The sequence below is a fragment of the Schistocerca nitens genome, chromosome 5 (genome assembly GCF_023898315.1).
Source record: "Schistocerca nitens isolate TAMUIC-IGC-003100 chromosome 5, iqSchNite1.1, whole genome shotgun sequence".
Classification (NCBI taxonomy): Eukaryota; Metazoa; Arthropoda; class Insecta; order Orthoptera; family Acrididae; genus Schistocerca; species Schistocerca nitens.
The window spans coordinates 585,203,843-585,227,662 of record NC_064618.1 but is presented as its reverse complement, the minus strand read 5'-3'; the positions used below and the strand labels follow the sequence as shown (position 1 = coordinate 585,227,662).

General features: G+C 41.8%; 1 protein-coding gene across 1 annotated transcript in view; it reads right to left on the bottom strand.

Moving 5' to 3' along the window:
• Window positions 1-23,820, bottom strand: part of LOC126260193 (uncharacterized) — a 71,182-nt gene that overhangs the window by 21,002 nt on the left and 26,360 nt on the right. The window contains exons 2-3 of the mRNA XM_049957471.1: window positions 19,068-19,201; window positions 1,053-1,190 (exon numbers count right to left, since the gene is read on the bottom strand). Of these exons, the coding sequence (XP_049813428.1) occupies window positions 1,053-1,190; window positions 19,068-19,151 (222 nt within the window). The 5' untranslated portion in view covers window positions 19,152-19,201. The remainder of the gene's footprint in view (window positions 1-1,052; window positions 1,191-19,067; window positions 19,202-23,820) is intronic.

Here is a 23,820-nt window from a genome sequence, read left to right as displayed (position 1 = left end):
GATCGGCGAAATTTCACGTTAATGAGCTGTGGCAGAAGACGAGCGAGGCGAGTACCTTTGGTAACAGCACGGCATCACCTGCAACACCTCTCGTAGGCTAGTCACCATATTGGTTGGACCCTAGACAACTGGGAAACCGTAATCTGGTCAGATGAGTCCTGATTTCAGTTGGTAAGAGCCGATGGTGCATTCGAGTGTGGCACAGACGTCGCGAAGTCATGGATCGAGGTTGTGAACAAGGCAACGTTCAAGCTGGTGGTGGCTGCATAATAGTGTCGACTGTGTTTACATGGAACGGACTTGATCTTCTTGTTCCACTGAACCGATCATTGACTGGAGGTGGTTATTTTCGGCTACTTGAAGCCCATTTGCAGTCATTCATGGATTTCATGCTCCTAAACAACGATGGAATTTATACGTATGACAATGCGCTGTTTCAGAGGGCCACAATTTTTCACGATTGGTTTCAAGAATGTTCTGTACAGTCTGAGCGAATGATTTGGGCACGTAGATCGCCCGGCATGAATCCCATCGATCATATATGGGACATAACTGACAGGTCAATTTGTGAACAAAAGCCTGCATCGGCATCACTTTCCCAACTACGGACAGCTACAGAGGCTGCATGGCTCAATATTTCTCAAGGGGACTTCCAATGACATGTTGAGTCCATACCACGTCGTGTTGCTGCACTACAAAGGGCAGAAGGAAATCCGACACGATATGAGAAGCATTCCATGAGTTTTGTCACCTCACTGTGTTTGACGCATTACGTTCATGATAAACCCAAAAAAAGTAGCAAGTCGTAATCAAACACTCAGTGTGCTCACTTAACAACACGTGTAAAGAATGAGTTTTATTATGAATTGGCATGTTACTTTCAAGACACTATTTTTTAGTTCTGGTGATGAGATTCAACAGTCGAAATCGATTAACTGTAATTTTGTCTGTCATATGCGATCAACGCATTTGCGAGCACAAGAGCGACCGTAAATAGACGGCGTGCTCCACTGGCTGTCACCGGCTGGCAGTGACGGTGGGGGTGGCCTCACCTGCACGTTGCTGTCCAGCGGCCGCTTGAAGACGATGCTGCCCGAGAAGAGGCCGCCGTGCTGGGTGACGGCGAAGCGCAGCTCGTCCGTGCCGCGGTCCTCACACTCCGAGAAGCTCTTCAGCTGCAGCGTCTGCTTCTGCTGAAACTAGGGCCCAGGTTAGCGTTGGTCCACATCGGTACGTGATTATCCAGAGAACCATAAACCAAACACTGGCTGTGAATGACGTCATTCTATCGAAACTAAAGTCAAGTTACTCGGGACAGAAAGCGAGTTTCTTGTAAATAATAGATTTCAGCTGTCAGTCGTCCTTTTGAAATTTTATTGGCAGATCTAGATTTCAGCTAGAAACTAGCCATTCTCAATGCTAAGAATACAACAGGTACATAGTTAGATAATGTCATAAAAAAGTTACAATTAATTTGCTTAACTCATATGGTTTGTATATTTCATGCCACCGTCATTTTTGATCAATGTACGTAATGCCTGTTGGTAGGGGCTTCATTCACAGTTCATTGAATACTAATGCTTGCGGAAGGCGGGCTGTGTGGAGAACACCTCGGTTGGTTACATGGCGCCATCTATGTGAACCATATATATACTTCAATGGAAGTAAACCACTTCAAATTTAATTACATAAGACGGAACATAAGTAAAATTCTTACATTGTCGTCCGACTTATTTCATATGTATCATCAAGTAATAAAATTTCCATGTTCACTCCTTGTGAGTCCGTTATTATTATTAAAACATTTAAATTACGTTTGATGGGTGAAACTTTTAATTTTTTTAAACATTTTTTAAATTTATAAAACACTCGAAGACACGTGCTGTATACAACCCCTTCCTTCCGCCTCCTTGATTTCTACATCACCATCTATGGCCGTCCTATCGCCCTCACTCCCACCCTTAAGTACCTTGGCGTCACCCTCGACCGTCGCCTCTCCTGGACTCCCCACCTCCGGACAATCCAAGCCAAGGCACGCTCCCGACTCAGTCTCCTCAAGCTCCTCTCTGGCCGTACGTGGGGTCTGGACCCCTCCACCATTCTCCACACCTATAAATCCCTCATCCGCCCTATCCTTTGTTATGCCCATCCGGCTTGGATCTCCGCGCCCCCTACTTTTTACAAATCCCTCCAAATCCTTGAACGCCATGCTCTCCGCCTCGCCTATCGCATCTGACTCCCCTCCCCTACGCGGATCCTGTACGATCTCATCCCCTTCCCCCACCTCCTCCGTTTCCTTGAAAGGATATGGATCCTGTCCACCTCCCATAAACTCGATCCTCCTCACCCACTCGTCTCCCCGATCCTCTCCCACCCACGCCCGCTGCCGCACCTGTATTCCCACGTCCCACCCGGTCTCCATCTCTCCACCCTCCTTACCCTCTCCCAAGGTGGCTTCCGCCAGCTCCCCCTCCCTGATGATGTCCTCCTCCCCTCCATCTACCCCTCCTATCAACTTTGACCCTGCCCCACCCCCCACTTCCGGTGTCCTTTCCTTTAGGCACCCTCCCACCCTTCTCTTCCCTTCCCTTCTCTTTCCTTTTCCCCCGTCCCCTCCCTTCACCCCTCTTCCCCCGGGCTTCCCCTCCCCCTTCCTCCCTCCCCCCTATCTCCCCTGCCCGTGGCATCTCTGCTCTCCCCTCTCGCTCTCCCACTCCCCTTCCTCCTCCTCCTCTCTTGGCAGGTCCCCGGACTCGCACACGCATAGTGAACATTCGCGCGCCGGAGATTATCGCCATCAGTGTCTCGTGTGTGTGCCTTCATTTTGTGTTTAGCGTTCTTTCGCAGTTACAACTCCACTGTTCACATGTGCCGTCGCCGTCCTCCGTGTTCTGTGCGCCGTGTCAACAAGTGTTAGTGCTTTTATCGTCCAGCGTGAACGGCTTCATGTTTATTGTTTTTTGTCTCTAGCTTTTTTGCCCGCCATTTTCATTGTATTGTCTGTGTCACCTCTTTGTCATGTGATTGTACCACTTAAGGCTGAAGAGTGGCGTACTATGCTGCTGACAGCCCGCCTGTATGAGGTGCTAAAATTACAATAAAGAAAAAAAAAGTGCTGTATACATCTATTGATTGATAAGGCTTAAGTATATTTATTTTTGTATTATATCTCCCTTTATTAATACATAATAAATATATTGTTCGTCATATTTACTAAATAGTTCATAGATGGCGCCAAACATCAGTCAGATGCATGGTTATTACAATTTGGCTATTCCGCTATAGGTATAGACGGTGCTAACTTGTTTCTTCCTTAAAGCCGATTTTCCTTGTAAATGTAAAACAATCAAAACATGGAATAGCTGTTAATAATACTCTTTATGCATCTGACCTAACATATCATGGAAGAAGTTCTGTTGGTTCAGAACTATACTCATAGTACTTGTATAGTATAATGCAAATGGTTGTTACATGTTGGCAAGACGGTAGGTGTTATCTATACCCCTCCTACCAACATTGATCCTCCCGCTCTCCTCCTGTGCTTGCTCCTCTGGGCAACCTCCCTCCCTTCTCTCCCTTTTCCCCCCCTCCTCCCTTTCTCCCCCCTCCTCCCCCGGGCTTCCCCTCCCCTGTCCCTCTCCTCCTGCCCCCCTCTCCTCAGCCATTGGCATCCTTTTTCTCCCCTCTCCTCCACCTCACCCCTGTTCCCCTCTTGGCAGGTCCCTGGACTTGCACACGCTAAGTGGACATTCGCGCGCCGGAGATCACCGCCATCAGTGTTTCGTGTGTGCCGTCATGTTTAGTGTTCAGTGTTCACCGTCACACTCCATCGTTCACCAGTGCCATCGTCTTCTTCAGTGTTTGTGCATCGTATCAACAGTTTGCAGTGTGGATTATCGTCGAGTATGAATGGCTCCGTGTTTGTCTTTATGTGTCTACTGTTTTATTGCCCACCGTTCTGTAACTTATGTATCTTCTCAGTGTTTCTTCTCTTTGTGTATCCTCTGGCTGAAGAGCGGCGTATAATGCTGCTGACAGCCTGCCTGTTGTACAGGTTTAAAATAACAATAAAGAAAAAAGAAAGGTGTTATCTCGTTCCCCCTGGGTCAAACCCTACACCGGTTCCCAGCTACAAATTCTCGAACAACTCCGAGAACCGTGCAGTTTTTGCAGAAATCTGACCGTTAATCAGGTTGCTGCCGGTATTTTTGTGATAGTACAAGATTTCGAGCTTTTCTAGAAGGTCGAGGAACCCGCCCTTTTCCCACCTATGCAGCAACCTCACATTGTGTGTCAAAGTCGGCACCTTATGTTTCGTCGTAAGCAAACGTGCCGCCATACTCGATTTTTCCATGGTATCTTTTCTTCCCAATGCGACGTGTTCCTCAAACCTGGTTTCCAGCCTCCTACCTGTTTGGCCAACATAACAGGCCTTACAGCCCGGGCAATCAATTTTATAAACTTCAGATGCATGAAATATGTTTTTTGCTTCTACAGAGTGTTGCAAAATACATCCTAAGTTATTTTTGGTACCAAAAGACACTGTCATATCGTATTTTCTAAGGATAGTTGCGATCCTAGTGCTCATTTCTCCGTAGTAAGGTAAGCTGACAAACTTACTATGTTCTTTAGAAGCCGTATTACTATCGTAAACCGTCATCCTATTTTTGTATTTATTAGCTATGTTCTTATACATAACATCTACAAAGTCCCATGGATAGTTATTTACTTTTGCGATGTGCCTTATCGTTGCCATTTCCTCATCGTGTTCGTCTTTTGACAGCGGAATTTTAAACAACCGATTGATAGCAAAATTGAAAAACGCCTTTTTATGTTGAACTGGGTGGTTTGAAGTAAAATCCACAATGCCATTGGTACAAGTCTCTTTACGAAATATGCCAAATGTGTGCCTGCCATTTTCATTTCGAATTGATAGATCTAGAAAAGTAATAGACTTATTTATTTCGGTCTCACACGTAAATTTAATTGTCTGATGCAAATTAGATGTGTTCTCCACACAGACCGCCTTCCACAAGCATTAGTACACATATAAGTGCTTTATAATATTGTGAAGCCATTTTTAGGATATTTTAAGCACTCAACCACAATATTTTATGCTGAGTAAAATTCTGTGTATTTTTAAAACAAGTTATATAACGTATGGGCAGTTAAGCCATACTTAGTCAGTCATGCACCGCCTCGTACCTCACCTCGAAACGGGAGGTTTTTTTTCATCACGGAACACGTTATATTTCCAAATGAACTGAGTTTAGTTTTCCCCGTCTCTAAAATGGTAATTTGTATTAGTTGTGACATATAGTGTTTCTAACTTGTATCTGGTCTGATGGTGGTTTTTCGTAATTTAATTTCACTTTCTGATTGTTGGTATGCAGTACAGCAATTACGTAATAAATAGACTACTGAATGCAGTATTGACAAGATTTACGCGGCTGCAACACTTTCAAATGAGAAAACAATACTTGTTTCTAGGTACATGACCATGTTGCAACCTGAAACAGTTTTTCAGATTTGGAAGGACTTAATTTTTCGGCTTTTCCCTGATATCAGAGTCATCAATAATGTGTGCCGAAACTAAGACAGCTCACCACAAACAGTCCGTCTTAAAATGGTTCGTCAAGTGCGAAGTTGAGAACGGTTGTGATTAACAAAAATGAATAAGATATCGTTTGACAATAGTTAACACATAAGATTCATGCAAACACTGTATGTGGTTTACATAGTAAGCTATAATAAATCTTTTAAAACATTCACCCGCTCACTTCTCTCAACTGCCAGTTCCCTGATGTCAGTGGCACTTTCATGTATTTTTAACAACGTATCAGTAATTGTGGCCTTGAAGACGGATATTAAAAGATTGTAGGTACGGAGCAAAAGTATTCGTGGGATACTGAGGAGATGAGATACTGGAAACGTATGTGATGTCAGTTGTTGCGAGATGCGATGTACGGCACCCGCGTCGTAAAAGGAGCGACCTGTTTATTCAGCAGTAGGTGACAGTTACACGAGCGCCAGAGGCAACTACCACTGCTTACTGTGGAGAAACACTGCGTGCAAAGACCACACTGGACGAGAGAAAGCAGAAATATCAGTATAAGCTTCTGGGCGGTGCCTTTGGTGTGCCATAATGCTCTTTTTTTTATAGCACTGAAGTCGTTTCGGTATCATGTGACGGCACTGTGATCGTTCTTCCTACTGACCTCGATGAGTTTCTACCAGCGCAAGCGATGCTCTTCACTGTGTTGACGAGAATTCCAGAAATGAGTATTTCAAGAATGTCATGTAGAGCTCATTTAAAGATGAAAAATTTGGAGATTTAGACTTCATCCCTCTTAAAAAGTCTCCTTGCCCGCATTAATATTGTAAACTTACTATAAGTAGCAGCTACATGAAAGCGAGGCAGATGAAAAAAAGTCAGTAAACTTTTATTTCATAACTGGATAATCGTCGTGACCGTTCATACATTTACTCCATTGTGAAACAAAGCTGACAATGCATTTATGGAAAATTGTTCTTGGTTGCGTACGGAACTATGATTGTACCCAGGAGTGAGTCTATTCTTCCGAAGCAAATCGATGGCCACGAATGTGTTTCTCCTGGGCTCCAAAAATGCGGAAATCGCATGGGGAGAGATCGAGACTGTACGAGGATGTGTAAGGGCTTCCCAGCGAAACTTCTGAAGCACAGTCGAACAGCCTTGGCAACATGTGAGCCCTGAAGTAAGACGATCGTGGCCGTCGATTTGCTTCGGATGCAGAGATGCACGTCTAGGTAAAATCAAAGTTCCGAAGGCAACCGCAAACATTTTTCCTTGAAGGGACTGACCACGTTAACAGTTATGGCGATTAGTTTTAAAATAATAAACAGTTTACTTACTCTTTTCCATCTGCCTCGTTGTCATTTGACTGCTCCTTATACACGTCCTGCCGACGTATTTGTTCTGCATCTACATTTGTATCCATACACCACAAATAATGAGGGTACTTGACTATCTTATCTGCTAAACTTCTGTTCGAGCATTTTATAAACTAATTTAAGAACTCGTCTGTTGATACGAATGTGCTCAAGCTGTAGTTTGTTAGAGTGCACTTCTAATTTTTACCCGCTTAATATTCGTCGAGTTCTCAGTGAATGCAAATTGTGTAGGATGTTAAAGTCTTGGTGCGAATGAAAAATTTTCCAACAGTTTTGTTGTTATGTCCTGCGACTGAAATAAGGCCATGCGTCTGTATGCAGCTCTTCTTTGTATATGAGGCTCAAGAGGAAAAAAAAAATCTCAAATTACAACAGCATTAAACTACACTCTGGAAGACACTGTAGAGAACAAAGCGGAGAGTACTTCGGATCAGATACGGCACTCCACTTGAAATGAGAATGAGACTTGAGATTTGGGAATTTTCAAATCGGTTCATGTAGAGCTTTTTCGTCAAAGTAGCACCTTCGGTTATTTCCAGGTAAGAAAAAAAAACAGTTTGTTCTTTTCCTTGAAATTAGGCACACTTCCTGCAGCGATTCGCTGCTCGTCTGCTGTCACTAATGACGCCTCGTGGGACAAAGCCTCATCCTAAATTACGCTTCAGTGTCATAGAGTCTGCACCAGCACTGCAGAGGAAAAGAATTTGAAACGCCTTGTAGAAAAGAGTAAAAGACTGGAGACATCAAACGATCTAAATGGCTAGTCTCACATGTCGAAAAAATAACAATAAAAAAAATCGGTAAAGTGCGCGTAGGACTCGCTCTTTGAAGGTTCCATGCAGACCTTATGTATGTAGCTAGTTCATCAAGTAAGTTTGCAAATAACAAACTATGTACATAAGTGACTGCATTCACTCAGAGGCTTAAATTTCTTATACCGTCAAGAGATCATAGACCTTAGTACACTATGTGATCAAACGTATCCGGACACCTGCCTGAAAATGACTTACAAGTTCGTGGCCCCCTCCATCGGTAATGCTGGAATTCAATATGGTGTTGGCCCACCCTTAGCCTTGATGACAGCTTCCACTCTCGCGGGCATACGTTCAATCAGGTGCTGGAAGGTTTGCTGGAGAATGACAGCCCATTCTTAACACAGTGCCGCGCTGAGGAGAGATATCGATGTCGGTCGGCGAAGACTGGCACGAAGTCGGAGTTCCAAATTATCCCATAGGTGTTCTATAGATTCAGTTCAGGACTGTGTGCAGGCCAGTCCATTACGGTAATGTTATTCTCATGTAACTACTCTGCCACAGGGTGTGCATCATGAACAGGTGCTCTCTCGTGTTGAAATTGCAACCGCTATCCCCGAATTGTTCCTCAACAGTGGAAAGGAAGAACGTGCTTAAAACGTCAATGTAGGCCTGTGCTGTGATAGTGCCACACTAAGTAACAAGTGGTGCAAGCCCCCTCCATAAAAAAACACGACCACACCATAACACCACCGCCTCCGAAGATTACTATTAGCACTACTTATGCTGGCAGATGACGTTCACCGAGCATTCGCCATGCCCACACCCTGCCATCGGATCGCCACGTTGTGTACGTTTTTTCACCGTTCAATTGTCCTATGTTTACGCTCCTTACACCAAGCGAGGTGTCGTTTGGCATTAACCGGCGTGATGTGTGGCTTATGAGTAGTCGTTCGATCATGAAATCCAAGTTTTCTCCCCTCCCGCCTATCTGTCATAGTACTTAAATTGGATCCTGATGGAGTCTGGAATTCCTGTGTGATGGTCTGGATAGATGTCTGCCTATTACACATTACGACCGTCTTCAGCTGTCGGCGGTCTCAGTCAGTCAACAGACGAGTTCGGGCTGTACGCTTTTGTGCTGTAAGTGTCCCTTCACGTTTCCACTTCACTATCAAACCCGAGATAGTGGACCTAGGGATGTTTATGAGTGTGGAAATCTCGCGTACAGATATATGACACAAGTGACACCCAATCATCTGATCACTTCGAAGTTCGTGAGTTCCGTGTAGTGCTCGATTCTGCTCTCTCACAGTGTCTAATGACTACTGAGGTCGCTGATATGGAGTACCTGGCAGTGGGTGGCAGCACTATGTACCTAATATGAAAAACATATGTTTCTGGGTGTGTCCGGATACTTTTGATCACATAGTGTATCTGACATAAATTTCAATAAATTTCACTTTCACACTTCTACCAGTTCCTGGGAATAACGGGTCTTAACAGACAGACGGAAAACAAATGGCAGAAAAAAACCTTTTTATGTGATATAATTGCAAATTAAAATTTTCGAATATTTTTCTGTAGTTGTACCGAATAACCTTGCTTCTTGCCAAATTTCGTGGTTCTAAGTCTACAAAGTACCCTGTAGGTTTTGATGAGTGAATCCACAGGTGATATAAATGGCCGTATTCTTTGAGTGCATTAAATTAGAAGCTTAAAGTTCTTAACCACCAAGGGAGCCTAGAGCGTAGTATTTAACATAAATAATAAATTGATACTGAACCCTAAAAACAATTTATCTCTTTTTGTACATTAGATATATCCAAAAATTTGAGGTGGTTTTATGATTTCCTTCATCTTTTGGAACGTGTAATAATTCTAGCGAAATGTAACAGGGCACAGCAAACACAAAGCAATAAAAACAAACTTTGTGACAAATTGATACTTAGAAGGAAATTTGACATTTACAACCTTTAGTTAGTGGCATTTTATTTCTGATCACCGTTATGTGTTGGTATAATGAGGACGTTAACTTCGGCAGCACGTTTGATAACTTTTGTGCAGGTTGTCTCTCAGTTCTTTCATATGAGAACTCTTGAATAATTATGACTATGCAAAATTAAGTGTTAAGCTCGATCTTTTGTAGTTGTCAACAATATATTGTTACATGCCTGTGTGATGTTATATGATGGTTTCGTGAGAAGAGACCATTATGCAGCTTCACAAAGCCCTTACCAGAGAACAGTATGAAATACCTCTATTTTCAGTACCTTCAATATTACACTTGTGTCATCACACCACGACTAATCGGTAAATATATTCTACCAGTCGTACCTTTCTTGTTTCACGTTGATAGATTACCAGAGTTGACATTCTGTAATAGTTATATATGAAAGTTCCACACCTGTCTAATAAAACAAAACATCTGAAACAAAAACGTGTTAATAACTGAACACTTTTTTTTTTAGTACTGAAGGTTCATATACGCCTTCGTGTGAAGTAAAGATCTAAATTCCATTACAAAGTGAACATTTGAAACTGTTTAGGAATATTGACGCTAACACACTAAAAGGTTTACTACACGACGAAAAACCACAGTTAGCTTAAAAAATGATGACTGGAAGCTCTAGGACGACTGCTGTGGTGCAACATCAACATGTTGTATGCTGGCATTCCTTTAAATGGACACTGAATACTGTCTTCATTATTACCTCCTTCGGAAATAAGGCCTTTCTACGTTTTGTGAACTCCCGAACTATGTTGTCGCACATATACCTTCCTGGAAGTCCATGCCCTTGTGCACTAATATTGTCCCAATAGTCATCCGTTCTGCACGAGACCACTTTCGGCGATAGGACATTTTTAAAACTTACATAATAAATGTCTCAATGGCGTTAATTTGATATTCTCTCTCTCCTATTACTAGCTGTAGAAAACTACATTGTATACCAGTGACCAGATAGGTGATAAAAGGAAACACTAAGCAAGAAATAGTGCAGGTGCAAAATATTTTCCCTTGTATGTGATGTTTTCGGAATTGTTTGGCTATGGCGTTCGGTATGAATATCTGTATGAATATGTTACCTCTTCTTTATAGTGGAAATTCTTACGCAAAATAAAAGTACTTTTCAATTATGAAAAGGGACAGAGACTGGAAAGCAAAAAGGGTAACAAGGTTTCACAATAACTGGTCGCAATTATAGAAAAAAAAATTTTGCTTATTTCTTCGCCTTTGATGACACGGTGCGCATCATAAAATATTTATGTTTAATCAGCCCTCATTTGATATTTTATTGTTCATGTAATGAAACTTCACGTTACATCAAACGGCTAGCTATAACAGTAACATGTTTGTGCAGAAAGGAAAGTACTGATATACAGAGTAATGTTAAGACACAAGAAGGAAACCGGGGTTTCACAGCTGGTAGATCATGTATAGACAATATTTTCAAATTATTACAGATTCTGAAAAAAAAAAAACATAAAGAAAAATAATAAAGCTTGTATCAGTTGTCATAGATTTAGAAAAGGCAGATGATCCCTTTGCAAGGAAACTGCTTTGGAAATCATTACATGTGACAACCATAAAGGATCCATTAGGCAAAATAGTAGAAGAAATGTACGAAGGCGAACTGAAAAGTAATGCCACCTATTTTTGTACGTGAAAACTCTTAATACTTTTAAAACAAAACAAACTTCATTAGAATACATCTTTATTGTTCATGTCTACCTATTTATTTCTCAACACAGGAACGTGGCGACCAACACATTTCTCTCAAGGAGAGACCAGTTTGTTATAATATTAATTTTTGTTGACGGAGTAAGAATATTCTCCCTGCTTTAACCGCTTCATCACCGTCATTGTAAAATCCTCAAAGGAGTTATATAAGTTTTGCAAATACTTCGAACTCCATCACTCACGTTGACGTTAGCACCACCGCTTCCCTTATTACCAACAACCCAACGTCGCACATTTCTGAAGTCGATACAACCATCACCTTACACAGCTTTCCTTCTTCTATGGATTTCCGTTGAAGGCACCTTTTCTGCCGTAAGAAAGCTGATTACAGCATGCTGTTTCTCACTCACCGCCATGTTGCGCGCTATAATTCGGAGCCCTCTAGCGGCAGAGGTTTGCTAACTTGCGTCAGCAAAGCGGGAAAGTCGAACAGAAAAAGAGAGAGACAGAGACAGAGAAATAAAAAAATAAACTAGTTGCATTACTTTTCAACACGCCCTCGTACAAAGAAAATACGATATTTGTTTTACGGGCACAAGGTCGTGGTCCAAGGCATATTCTCTGCTTAACGTTTCGTCTTCCAGTGTTCGAGACATCGTCAGAGAATTTAACTATTCATAAAGCAGTTTCAGTCTCAAATAAGCTCAGCAAGCCGAACTGTTTACATGTATCCACGCAACTGCCCGTTCGTGACGTCAACAGACAGCTGTCTAATATACAGTCGTCGCGCCAACGTACTCGTATGTTATGGAGCTTGTAGTCGGGAAGTATTTGGCACTAAGACCCACTATATTATAACCTTCTTCTTTTCTCTTAAAGTTTTTTCTGCTTTTGAATTTCTGTGGCCTCTCCGTATATACTAGCAAAGTAATGATTAGATTTTGCTGAAACCACAATTTCAGATAAATTAATTTGATGGTTCCCTGGTCGCAGTGCATGATATATTACTGCTGACAGTACTGGAAGACGATACGTTAGAATTATGCCTTGGATCATGGCCTTAATGCCCACAAAACAAATATCAGCAATAATGCAAATATTGGACGTGGAACCCTTCAAGCAAAGGTTACCCCTGTCGTCAGTGCTATTCAAAATGTATACAGATATTAGTCTCACCAAATGGTGTAAATATTAGATTATAGGATCAGAGACTGGAGATGGAACAGCCGGCCGAAGTGGTCGTACGGTTCTGGGCGCTACAGTCTGGAACCGAGCGACCGCTACGGTCGCAGGTTCGAATCCTGCCTCGGGCATGGATGTGTGTGATGTCCTTAGGTTAGTTAGGTTTAATTAGTTCTAAGTTCTAGGCGACTGATGACCTCAGCAGTTAAGTCGCATAATGCTCAAAGCCATTTGAACCATTTTTGAACCATTAGATGGAACATCTTTGCTCCATTAATGGCTTGCTGATGACCCAATCATCATAATACAAGATGGGAAGGACCCAAATTACACAGGGTATTAAGGATAAGTGCAGACAGTTCTATTGATGACTGAGAACATCGCATAGCACAACATTACATCGGTATTTACTTCGTTTGCAGACTAATAATTATAGCTTTTAGGTTGGTTGGTACATCCAAGTATGCCTGGCGCAAGCAAGCCGTAAATAAATGAAATGTATTCTCAGTTGCGAATATGGACAACCATCAGCTGTATAATGGAACCCGGATTTTCCACTTATCACGACAAGCGGGAAATCGAGACCCGGTCCGGCACAAATTTTCACTGACCATATTCGCCGCAGTGGTTTGTCCGAAGTAACACTGCATCGTAATTAAGAATTACACACACACTGCAATATCAAAAGCCATGAATGTTTATTTGCTCCTGGACAGCAGGTGAACTATTGAAGTGAGGACATGTGAATGCAAAATGAACAGTCTGTACTGACAGATCCAGCCCACGATTATATGGGAAACATTAGGTAGTAAATTAGGTTACGTGTGCGGAAAGACTGTTAGCCAGAGATGATGATGGTGAAGATGTTTTGTTTGTGGGGTGCTCAACTGCGTGGTCATCAGCGCCCGTACAAAGTCCCAATTTTTACACCGACCAATTTTTTTTTACACAGTCCAATCCAGCCACTGTCACGAATGATGATGATGATGAAATGATGAGGACAACACAAATACCCAGCCCCCGGGCAGACGAAATCCCCAACCCGGCCGGGAATCGAACACGGGATCCCGGGATCCAGAGGCAGATTAGCCACAGAGGGAAAACAGATAACACAATGAAATGGGTACTTATTAAAGTATCCTTCAAATGATCTGGATGAACAGTACATACAGGGAAAAAATAGAGAAGTTCGAGAATACTTGCCTCTTGATGTCAATTTTGGGAAAAGGGGGAAATTCAATTTTAGAATTAATAGATTTAGTTATGGAAACGAGATCATTGGGGTGCTCAGTTGTGTATAAGGAGTGGAGGTGTGAGATAGAGAACAAGGAGACCCATATTCATGTCGATAATAGAGAGTATAGTCCTTTATGGAGCAGAGACATGTACAACAAATCAGAGAAACGTAAACAAGCTGAATGTATTAATGATGAATATCCGGAGAATATTAGCAGGAATCTCAAGGAAAGAGCAAGAAAGCAACATGAAAGATAATGGAAGTGGAAGCAGTAATATGTAATGTAATGGACACAAAGAAAATTACTGTGGACGGACACGTAGGGATAATGGAGGAAAGAATAACGCAAAAATGGTACAGGGGCGAGAAATCGAGGGGAAAAAGAGACGAAGAATCCCTTGGTCCAAACTGTACAGATACCAATGAGAAGATCTGATGCAGATGAAGACCAGCTACATTTTGAGGAAATGGTGTTGAATACATACGTAATAAGTTCCTAGTGTATTGGAATACTGTTGAAGAGAAATCTCTGTAATGAGGGAATCTCAATAGATAAAAATAATAATACAATATTTGTGCAGAAAGCGATATTTTGATAATTTTTATGTAGGCTGTAGTCATTCAAGGTATTTTAGCTTCTAGTGGTAGACAAATGAAGAAATTCAATTCTCTCCGTTCACCACTTATGAACCAGTCTCTTACTGTTTGAGATTGTTGAAATGCTTTTGTGAAGTGTTATTGAAATTGTTCATTTTTGCTGAAAAAGAAGAGGATATTAGTGTTTAAATACATTCAGCTGATTGTTCCCTCAGTACGTTGTATAACAGTATCAAATTATTGCTAGCGTCGAAAAATCTGCTGTGTTATTAAATTCAGCTGCCTGACGTGATTAAGGGCTTTCTCTCTGTTACCACTCTTTTCCCGGGAGAGGAAATAACTTGTTACAGCTGCTCGTCAGCACATTCTTTATTTCAGAAAATGTAAAAGAATATTAGACTGTGTTGAAAATCGACCGACTAGATATTATTATTGCCGCTTCTGTTTTCAGTATTTAGCGTACAGGAATATTGTGTTCTTAAATAATTTGTCTGAGTAGTGTTACAATTTCATCGCAGTCATAAATTCTGCAATGTTACCATCTATAATTTATGTTTTTTATCATTTCGTGCCCTTCTTTATTTATGGTTGTTTTCTTCTTGTGTATTATCAATTTAAGCTGATGCACAATTTTTAATTTTAATCTTGACCGACTTTTTCACCCCGTACAGCGTTTAATGCTCCTGCTTCTTATTTTTAGTTCCCCTCGATAAATCTTTCTTTGATCTCTAAACCCATGAAGAACACAATCTTTCACTAATATTATTTAGTGATCCACGGATCCTGTAACTTTACAGGTGTGTTCTAAACCGAAAACAGAAAAGTGAAGAAAAAGTAATTTACTTTGCGGGACTAACGGTCTGTCTTCCGAACCATTCCAAACACATATCGCGAACTCACTCGAATAATGTTATTTTCTGTTTCCTACACCCATGAAACACACGGAGTCTCCCCAGTAAGACTTGCTGGATCATAATCGTATTGTTTGAAACACGTACAACAAAGAACATTATTTTCATGCTGCAACAATCTGTATCTAGTCCTTTTAAAAAAATGCGTAACACAAATGCTGACTTGTGCTGTATTTTATTCACTGACCGGTTTCAGTGAAAGAGTATGCTCACGGTAGTCAAAATGTGATTACAAATCCAGCACTAGATACAATAATCTTACGAAAACACGAAGCACATAGTCAATTTCAAACAGTACAGCTCCAATACACGGCGGCTGTGTGAGAGGCAGGCGCTGATCTAGTCCAATAGAATGTAGTTAACAGTCTAAGTAAAGTCAACTACAAATATTGGAAAGGTGGAAACCTATTTCCTTGAGCATGCTCACATTGCTCGGAAGGTAAACAGTTTATCGTGGGAGACCCATGTTTCAGAAACAATGCGTGCAAGGGCTTCTGCCATTTCACTCGCCTCTCCACTGCAGAGGGCCTTCATTATCCAGGAGTAGTTACTTACTTCTGTCGATATTGTGTACTTTCCTGAAGAGATGATAAAGAGCGTTAAGTCAGTAATTAGGTTTCTGACATTAACATTACTCTCCCGGGAGACACTATAAAATGAAACGTACCACCATCCTCTGGTGGCTGGGTATACGTCCTCGGAGGATATTGGAGGCTATGCCGGTGATATACTTAGCACCAGAAGAGTCGCTTTAGCCGAAGAACCGTTGGTGCAGCAACCATGCAAAATAAGTTTTATGTATGTGGGAAAGGTGGGCTCTATAGTTCTGACAAAGTCAATTTATCTTTGACAGTAAACTCCGGAAACAATGTCACCTGGCTCAGAAACAGCGAAGCTGCGTCCCCTACTGCCGCGCCTATAACACAGTCAGGAATATTTTCAATTACGAAAACACTAAACACAGGTATCTTATGTGGATTCCAGCGGAGGTAAAGCAGGCAAGATATGTGGAAACAATCAGGAAGAGAAGACAGCCCAAAAGTATTCCTTTGAAACTGGATCGATTTTGGTTAAAGTCGAAACAACTAAAGAACGAATTAAAGAAAGTCATGGTAATCGCACAAATAAGATGAATAAGAAACTTAAGGGAAACAAAAGTGTTGCTCTAGACATGATAATATGTTGGTGTTGGCGCACGACAGTGAAATCTTTAGTACCCGTACTAAAATTTCACAAGACGAGTGTGGATAGAAGCTGCAAAATAGTAAATCTTTAACGGCACTTAAAAACAGAAAGACGCTCTAAAAATACGCGTGCAGTCACACACACACGCGTGCGCACACACACACACACACACACACACACACACACACACACACACACACACACACGAAACATCTCGCATTTCGTCAAATGAAGATACTGAAAATAATTAAAATGTATAGCTGATAGTTGATTGCTGGAATACGAGGATGAGCAAGCTACTCTGAACACCCTAGAATCTCCAGTCTAAAAGAATAGCGTCGAGTCCACACACTTCACTTCACTTTAAGATCTTTACCACTCTCGTTTCGTCGTCAGCTGAAATAAACGGCAAATCTATATCTTAACTTGCTTCCGCCCTCATGTCAGGATTACATCAACAACAACATGATGATATAGCCTGGAGTGGCTAAGAAAAGAGTACATGTTGTAGTGTAACTACTTTGGTGCGTGACAAGCGGTCATCAAAAACAGTAATAAGTTCTTACCCACAAAAGTAATTGTGACAGTGAAGTTGAGAACGGATAGAGATAATCTGTTAATGTGACTGTCATTTGCGATTAGAAGAAAGGCGAGACTAAAAAAAGTCTATAAAATTCTATGAAAGTGTACGAACACGTCATCCGCGACTATATGAATTAATAGAATGTCGCCGAATCTCCAGTTACATCAGGTAGGTACATTGCCACAAGTTTTCACCGTTTTCACCCGTGTACTTCTCGGTCATGAAATCGATTACCTCCTCCGTATATAGCCTTGGTGCCAGCTGTGACGTCAGTGGTGCTCTGTCCATTGTTAAATAAGGCAATGGCTTCGTCCAGCTCCTGCTGCATCTCGAAATAGCCTTGTCCCGAACTGTCACTGAACTACAAGCTACCGTCTTCATTAATTTCGGTCACCTCTTTTATTACAGGAGCTCGTTGTCTGGCACAGTCTTTATCGAGTGCAATACTGTGTTCGTCGGCAAATCATATTCTATCACTGCTGACTTGTCTGGATATTCGTTGTGTTCGTTGTTTCGTTATATTCCAGAGGTAATAGTGGTCAACTCGTATAACTTGCAAAGTTTCGTTCATATTGATCACATTTTTGAGCCCCTGCGGCAAAGATGATTCAGGAATATAATGAATATATAAAAATAAAAATGTCCTACCAGTGCTATCGAAACTTTCATTCATAAATGCATATATTTTTATACAGGGTGATTTTTTCCACCGTGCACAAACTAGGGACTGATCGATCAGAGGATACGGAACAAAAAAGGTCTAATGAACTTATGTCCGGAAATGCATTATTTCCATGCTAGACACCATTAATTCAATCACAATTTGTTACAGTGAATGCGACCTAATACGCTGTGTACCATGCAGCCTCAGTCAGAGTATGCATGGTTTCCTCCAAGAGGGTGGTAATGTTCCGCATACGTCATGCCCAAGCACCTTCTGCTGCCATAGTTATTGATAATGTTGTGTCCGATTCACTTCTCTCGCTGACTTGCCTTCTAGCGGATGTGATACGGCGTTTTTCACGTATTCGAAATAAGAGCTTGGCGACATGGTGTTGAGTAACGGAACGGCAAGTGGCAACGGGCGGCGGGCAGTAAGTTTGTATCAGGCGACCTATCCCCGGCGATAACAACCACAGCATTCAAAGTTTGCAACAATATTTCGCCATTTGTTTGAGAGAGGATCGTTTGAGAAAGCAGGAAATCAGGAAGTACGTACACGAAATGTTCGGACATCAGACTTGGAGGGAAATTTGTTTAACACTGTGGAAGGTGACCGCCATGTCAGTACCAGTCATTTGGCCAGCCAGTAGAGGATAAGCCAGACGACCGTGTGCAACATCCTCCATGACAATTGTTACTACCCTTATCACTTACAGCGTGTGCGGGGCTTACTGACGACAGACTTTCCACATCGAGAGAAGTTTTTTCTTCAGCAGGCAACCGCGATTCCAGGATTTGTGTCATCCATCCCATTCACAGATGAGGCCACCTTTACGAGGAGTGTTATCTTCTACTTTCATAAGAGTCATTTGTGGGATAGTATGCAGAACCCCATTGGTACGGTGACAGAATCATTAGCAACGGCCGGCGGGATGGCCGAGCGATCCTAGGCGCTACAGTTTGGAACCGCGTGACCGCTACAGAAGCTTTGGAGACGCGCCAATGAAACAGTAGTCAGGAAAAGTAACATTTGGAGTGTGAACTGTTTGGAACGTCTTGCTATAGAAACGAGGAACGTAATAAAAGGACAAATAATATTACATCGAGTTTTCACTTATCATTTCCATCACTAACGCTCATAAGTATCGTCATGCATATGCTGTGAACATGCAGTATAGCACAGTAACTTAATTCTCAAGAAGAACTACTACTTTCCACATTCTATTTAGAATGATATTCTAAAAAGAAGATATACTATAAGATTTGACCAACCATAGACAGCGCTCTCTCTGCAGAGAGTACTCTGTCTTTAAGAATAAGTTTGTAGAATGGAGCTGTGTACCGGTAATTCGGTGTTTGCCAAAACCATTGCAACCATCAGCGTAAGAGTAGCTGTCACAGACATAGTGCACCATTTGGAAGACATCTTCTGTCGCTGTAGAGGTCCAGCCGTCTGGTCCAGTATGGGTAACAGTCCTGGAACACAAGAAATATCTGTGACAAAACTGCTTACTAATGATGATTAAAAGTTTGGGGTCAAGGGGACTATGAGGACTGCCCTCTGGAAAATTCGTATCATATAGTGATCACATGGAGTCCTGGCACAGTGGTTTAATTGGTCACGGAGGTATACTTCAACCTTATTCAGTTGAATTACAGCTTTATTCCTAACGACCTCGCTGTTGCTGAGACGTTAAAGTATAACTCCCCTTCATTTTCATTCCGTTTAGGGGTCACTAGAGATGGAGGATTAGCTCGTCTTGGACGAGGTTGGGGAAGGCAATGCCCCTAGTCTTCGGTGAATAAACAGTTATGGCATTCACTTTAAGTGACAGAAAGGTAATCTTGCTCCTTCCTACTGCGAATGCTGTGCCTCACAACTGCGCGTCTTCTCCTAGCATTGGAACTACAGTCTTATGCGAAACATAGCTGAGGAATGTCAACATCGGTGAAGTGCAATAAAGAATTTAAGCGTCACCGTACCTGATCTGTGGGAGAAGTTTGCAATTTTGTAGACGAAAGCGCACTACGAACTCGACTACATATAGATTAGATAATGTCATTACGTATCTTGGTATCAACCATGTCACATGACATTCTATACAAAATGTGTTCTGCGTATCCCATTCTACTGTATTACTAACATTCGAGAGCTCATATTATTCTTTCTGCAGATGACTGCGTTTAAGATGACCGACAGTGCTATTGTCTGCTTGATCACTGTTAGAAAACGATGCCAGTAGGTGTGATTGTCCAAGGAATGATTTCTGTTGGAACATTTTTGTCCTTGTAATTCTCCAACCATCTAATTGCGCAATAAAAAACTTACAACTTTTCAGGAGGATTAAAATGATTTATTGATTTTTCTTCATAAACCAATTTGAGCACAATTTCTAGAAACTTAATTTTCAGTTTCCCTTTCTTCTTACAACCTCTGTGAATTTGGCTGTTTGGTAAGTTTTGGATGTTCAATCTGATGACTAGGTTGAGACCATACATGCTTATTCATGAGAGGTATTGAACACCCAAATACCGTGTACATCTTCATCTTTGGTTGTCCTAAATAAGACGTAAAACAGGTTAGGTTAGGTTAGTGTTGTTTAACGTCCCGACGACAACGAGGTCATTAGAGACGGAGCGCAAGCTCGGGTTAGGGAAGGATGGGGAAGGAAATCGGCCGTGCCCTTTCAAAGGAACCATCCCGGCATTCGCCTGAAACGGAAAACCTAAATCAGGATGGCTGGAGACGGGATTGAACCGTCGTCCTCCCGAATACGAGTCCAGTGTGCTAACCACCGACGTAAAACATATAAAAAAGAAAACCAGCATGATTTCTGTTGCAACGTTTTTGTCCTTTTCCTGTTCCAAACACTTACTGGCGCAATAAAAAAATTTCAAGGGGACTAGAAGGATACCCGTACTGGGTCTACTCAGGAGGATGACGTCATCAGGAAAAACAAACTGAATGTTGTACCAGTCGGAGCGTGGAACGTTACATCCCATAATCTGGTAAGTAGTGTAATGTATCATGTTTCTCTTCATGAGTTTCCGTCAACCACAATTTTTAGTGCTGGTGCGGCAGTGAACTATAGCGCACCGTCAAATTGTTCACCTGGTTATCATCTTTGATTTGCATTGATTATTACAAATAAAGATAAAATTGCTTCCGGGATCTGTAAAAACCAACGAACAACCAAATGTGCAATACACTGAAGCGCCAAAGAAACTGGTGTAGGCATGTGTATTCAAGTACAGAGATATGTAAACAGGCAGAACACGGCGCTGCGTTCGGCAACGCCAATATAAGGCAAGTGACTGGGGCAGTTTTTAAATCGGTTACTGCTGTTACAGTGGCAGCTTATCAAGATTTAAGTAAGTTTGAACGTGTTGTTATAACAGGTACACGAGCGATGGCACACAGCATCTCCGAGGTAGCGATAGAGTGGGGATTTTCCCCTACAATAATTTCACGAGTGTACCGTGAATATCAGGAATCTGGTAAAACATCAAATCTCCGACATCGCTGTGGCCGGAAGAAGATCCTGCAAGAACGGAACCAACGATGACTGAAGAGAACCGTTCAACGTGACAGAAGTCCAAGCCTTCCGCAAATTGCTGCAGATTTAAATGCTGGGCCATCAACAAGTGTCAGCGTGAGAACCATTCAACGAAACATCATTGAATGGGCTTTCGGAGCCGAAAGCTCAGTCGTCTTGATGACTGCACGACACAAAGCTTTACGCTTCGCCAGGGCCCGCCAACTCCGACATTGGACTATTGATGATTGGAAACATGTTGCTCCTTCGGACGAGTCTCATTTCAAATTGTATCGAGCGGATGGACGTGTACGGGTATGGAGGCAACCTCATGAACCCACGGACCCTGCATGACAGCAGGGGACTGTTCAAGCTGGTGGAGGCTCGGTAATGGTGTAGAGCATGTGCAATTGGAGTAATATGAGAGCCCTGATACGTCTAGATGCGACTCTAACAAGTGACACATACGTAAGCAACCTGTCTGATGACCTGAATCCATTCACTGTGCATGCTGACGGACCTGGGCAATTCCATCTGGACAAAGTGACACCATACGTGTCCATAATTGCTACTGAGTGGCTCCAGGAACACTCTTCCGAGTTTAAACACTTCCGCTGGCCACCAAACTACCCAGACATTTATTGAGCATATCAGGGATGCCTCTCTACGCGCTGTTCAGAGGAGATGCGCACCCCCTCGTATTCTTACCGATTTATGGTCAGGCTTGCAGGATTCATGGTGTCAGTTCCCTTTAGCATTACTTCAGACATTAGTCGAGTCCGTCCCACGTCCAGTTGTGACACTTCTGCGTGCTCGCTGGGGCCCTACATGATATTAGGCAGGTGTACCAGTTTCTTTGGCTCTTCAGTGTATATTCTGGCTTGAGTATGTCATTTGCGAATTATAATTAACTGTGTCATATATGATTCACGAGTAATAAATGTCTCGCTTGATGAACATGGCGAGGCTTCAAATAACTTTGAACTATCACATTATAATTAACAGCTGAGAATAAGTTGGATTTACAATCTTCTCATGAAGTCTATGCGTGGCGTACTAGCAGTTTATGACAAGCACTAGAAGCTAACTTCGGTGACGAGTAGTTCCTACTAGCTTCGACAGGTTATGCCGATGGTAAATGTCTAATTGGCGCGTTTTGCACAAGGCACAGCTCTTTACCAGCCACCGACTCTGACTTTAAAGGTACATTCCGACATAATTACATGAAGTTGACTCTAACAACGAAGACAAACAAACAATCCAAAAATATTATTAGGTTGGAAAATTATAGTACGTTAGATAATTTAAAATGAGTAACTTGAACGTAGACATAATGGGAATTGGTAAAGTGTTGCGACTAAAAGAACGGGACTTCTGTTCAGGTGTGTAAAGGCTTGTCTACACAGAATCAAATATGAGTAATGTAGGAGTAAGTTTAACAATGAATAAGGAAACTGGAATGAAGATGAGCTATTAGGAACAGTACAGGGGACGTATTATTGTAGACGAGATAGATCCAAAGCTAACAGTCAAAACAGTAGTACATGTTTACGTGCTCTGTAGACGAAGAACGGATGAAAGAACGCTAGATGAGACAGAATGAATTATTAGGGTCGTTAATAGAAACAAAAATTTAACTGAGTTAGAGGATTGAAATCGATAGCAGAAAAAGGAAGAGAAGCAAAATCAGTAGGAGGACATGAATTGTGAGAAGGGAATGAAAGGGGAAGGAGCATCGTAATTATTTCGCACAGAGAACAATTTTGATTACTTCTATAACTTGGTTTAAGAATCCTTATAGAAGGTTGTATACATGGAACATGTTGGCGACACTGAAAAGTTGGAGACAGCTTATGTAATTGTAAGATGCAGAATTAGGAACCAGATTTTAAACTGCAGAACATTGCCAGGGATGATGTGTAATCTGACCACACCTTTCTTGCCATGAATTGCTGATAAAAACTGAACACATTGTACATAGGTGATAAATTAAGAAAATGGGACCTGCGTAAAGAACAGCAGTTTGTTTAAAGTTTCGAAGGGAGCATTAGACAATGAAACATCGGAAAGAAACAAAAGTGAAGGTAAATGGACAGCTTTGAGAGATGTATCAGCAGAGAAAAAATTGGGAAACGAGACAAGGCTCAGTAGAAATCCTTTGGTGCCATATGAGATATTCTATTCGGTGGACTAAAGGAGAAGTTATATAAATGGAAAACAAACGTCTAAAAGATAAGACGGTGGAATGATAAATGGCAAAACAGGAAAGCTGCATAAGCATTCACGATTCTGGGAAATGTGAGACCTGTAGGAAATTTAAAGAAACCTCGGAAGAAAAGGGACACGCCAGTCCTTATTACGCAGGAATAATTTTTATTTGTTTTTCGGTGTGTACACCTATAAAGTCAATCAAATTGTCATCCCAAAGTCTATATGGTACTTACGCCCAGGTGGCACCCAAACGTATATTATATGTTCTGACATAGATATGCAGATCCTTCAACACCAAGTTGATGGATGAAAATATCGATCATGTGCAATACGAAAAATTTTCTGCTA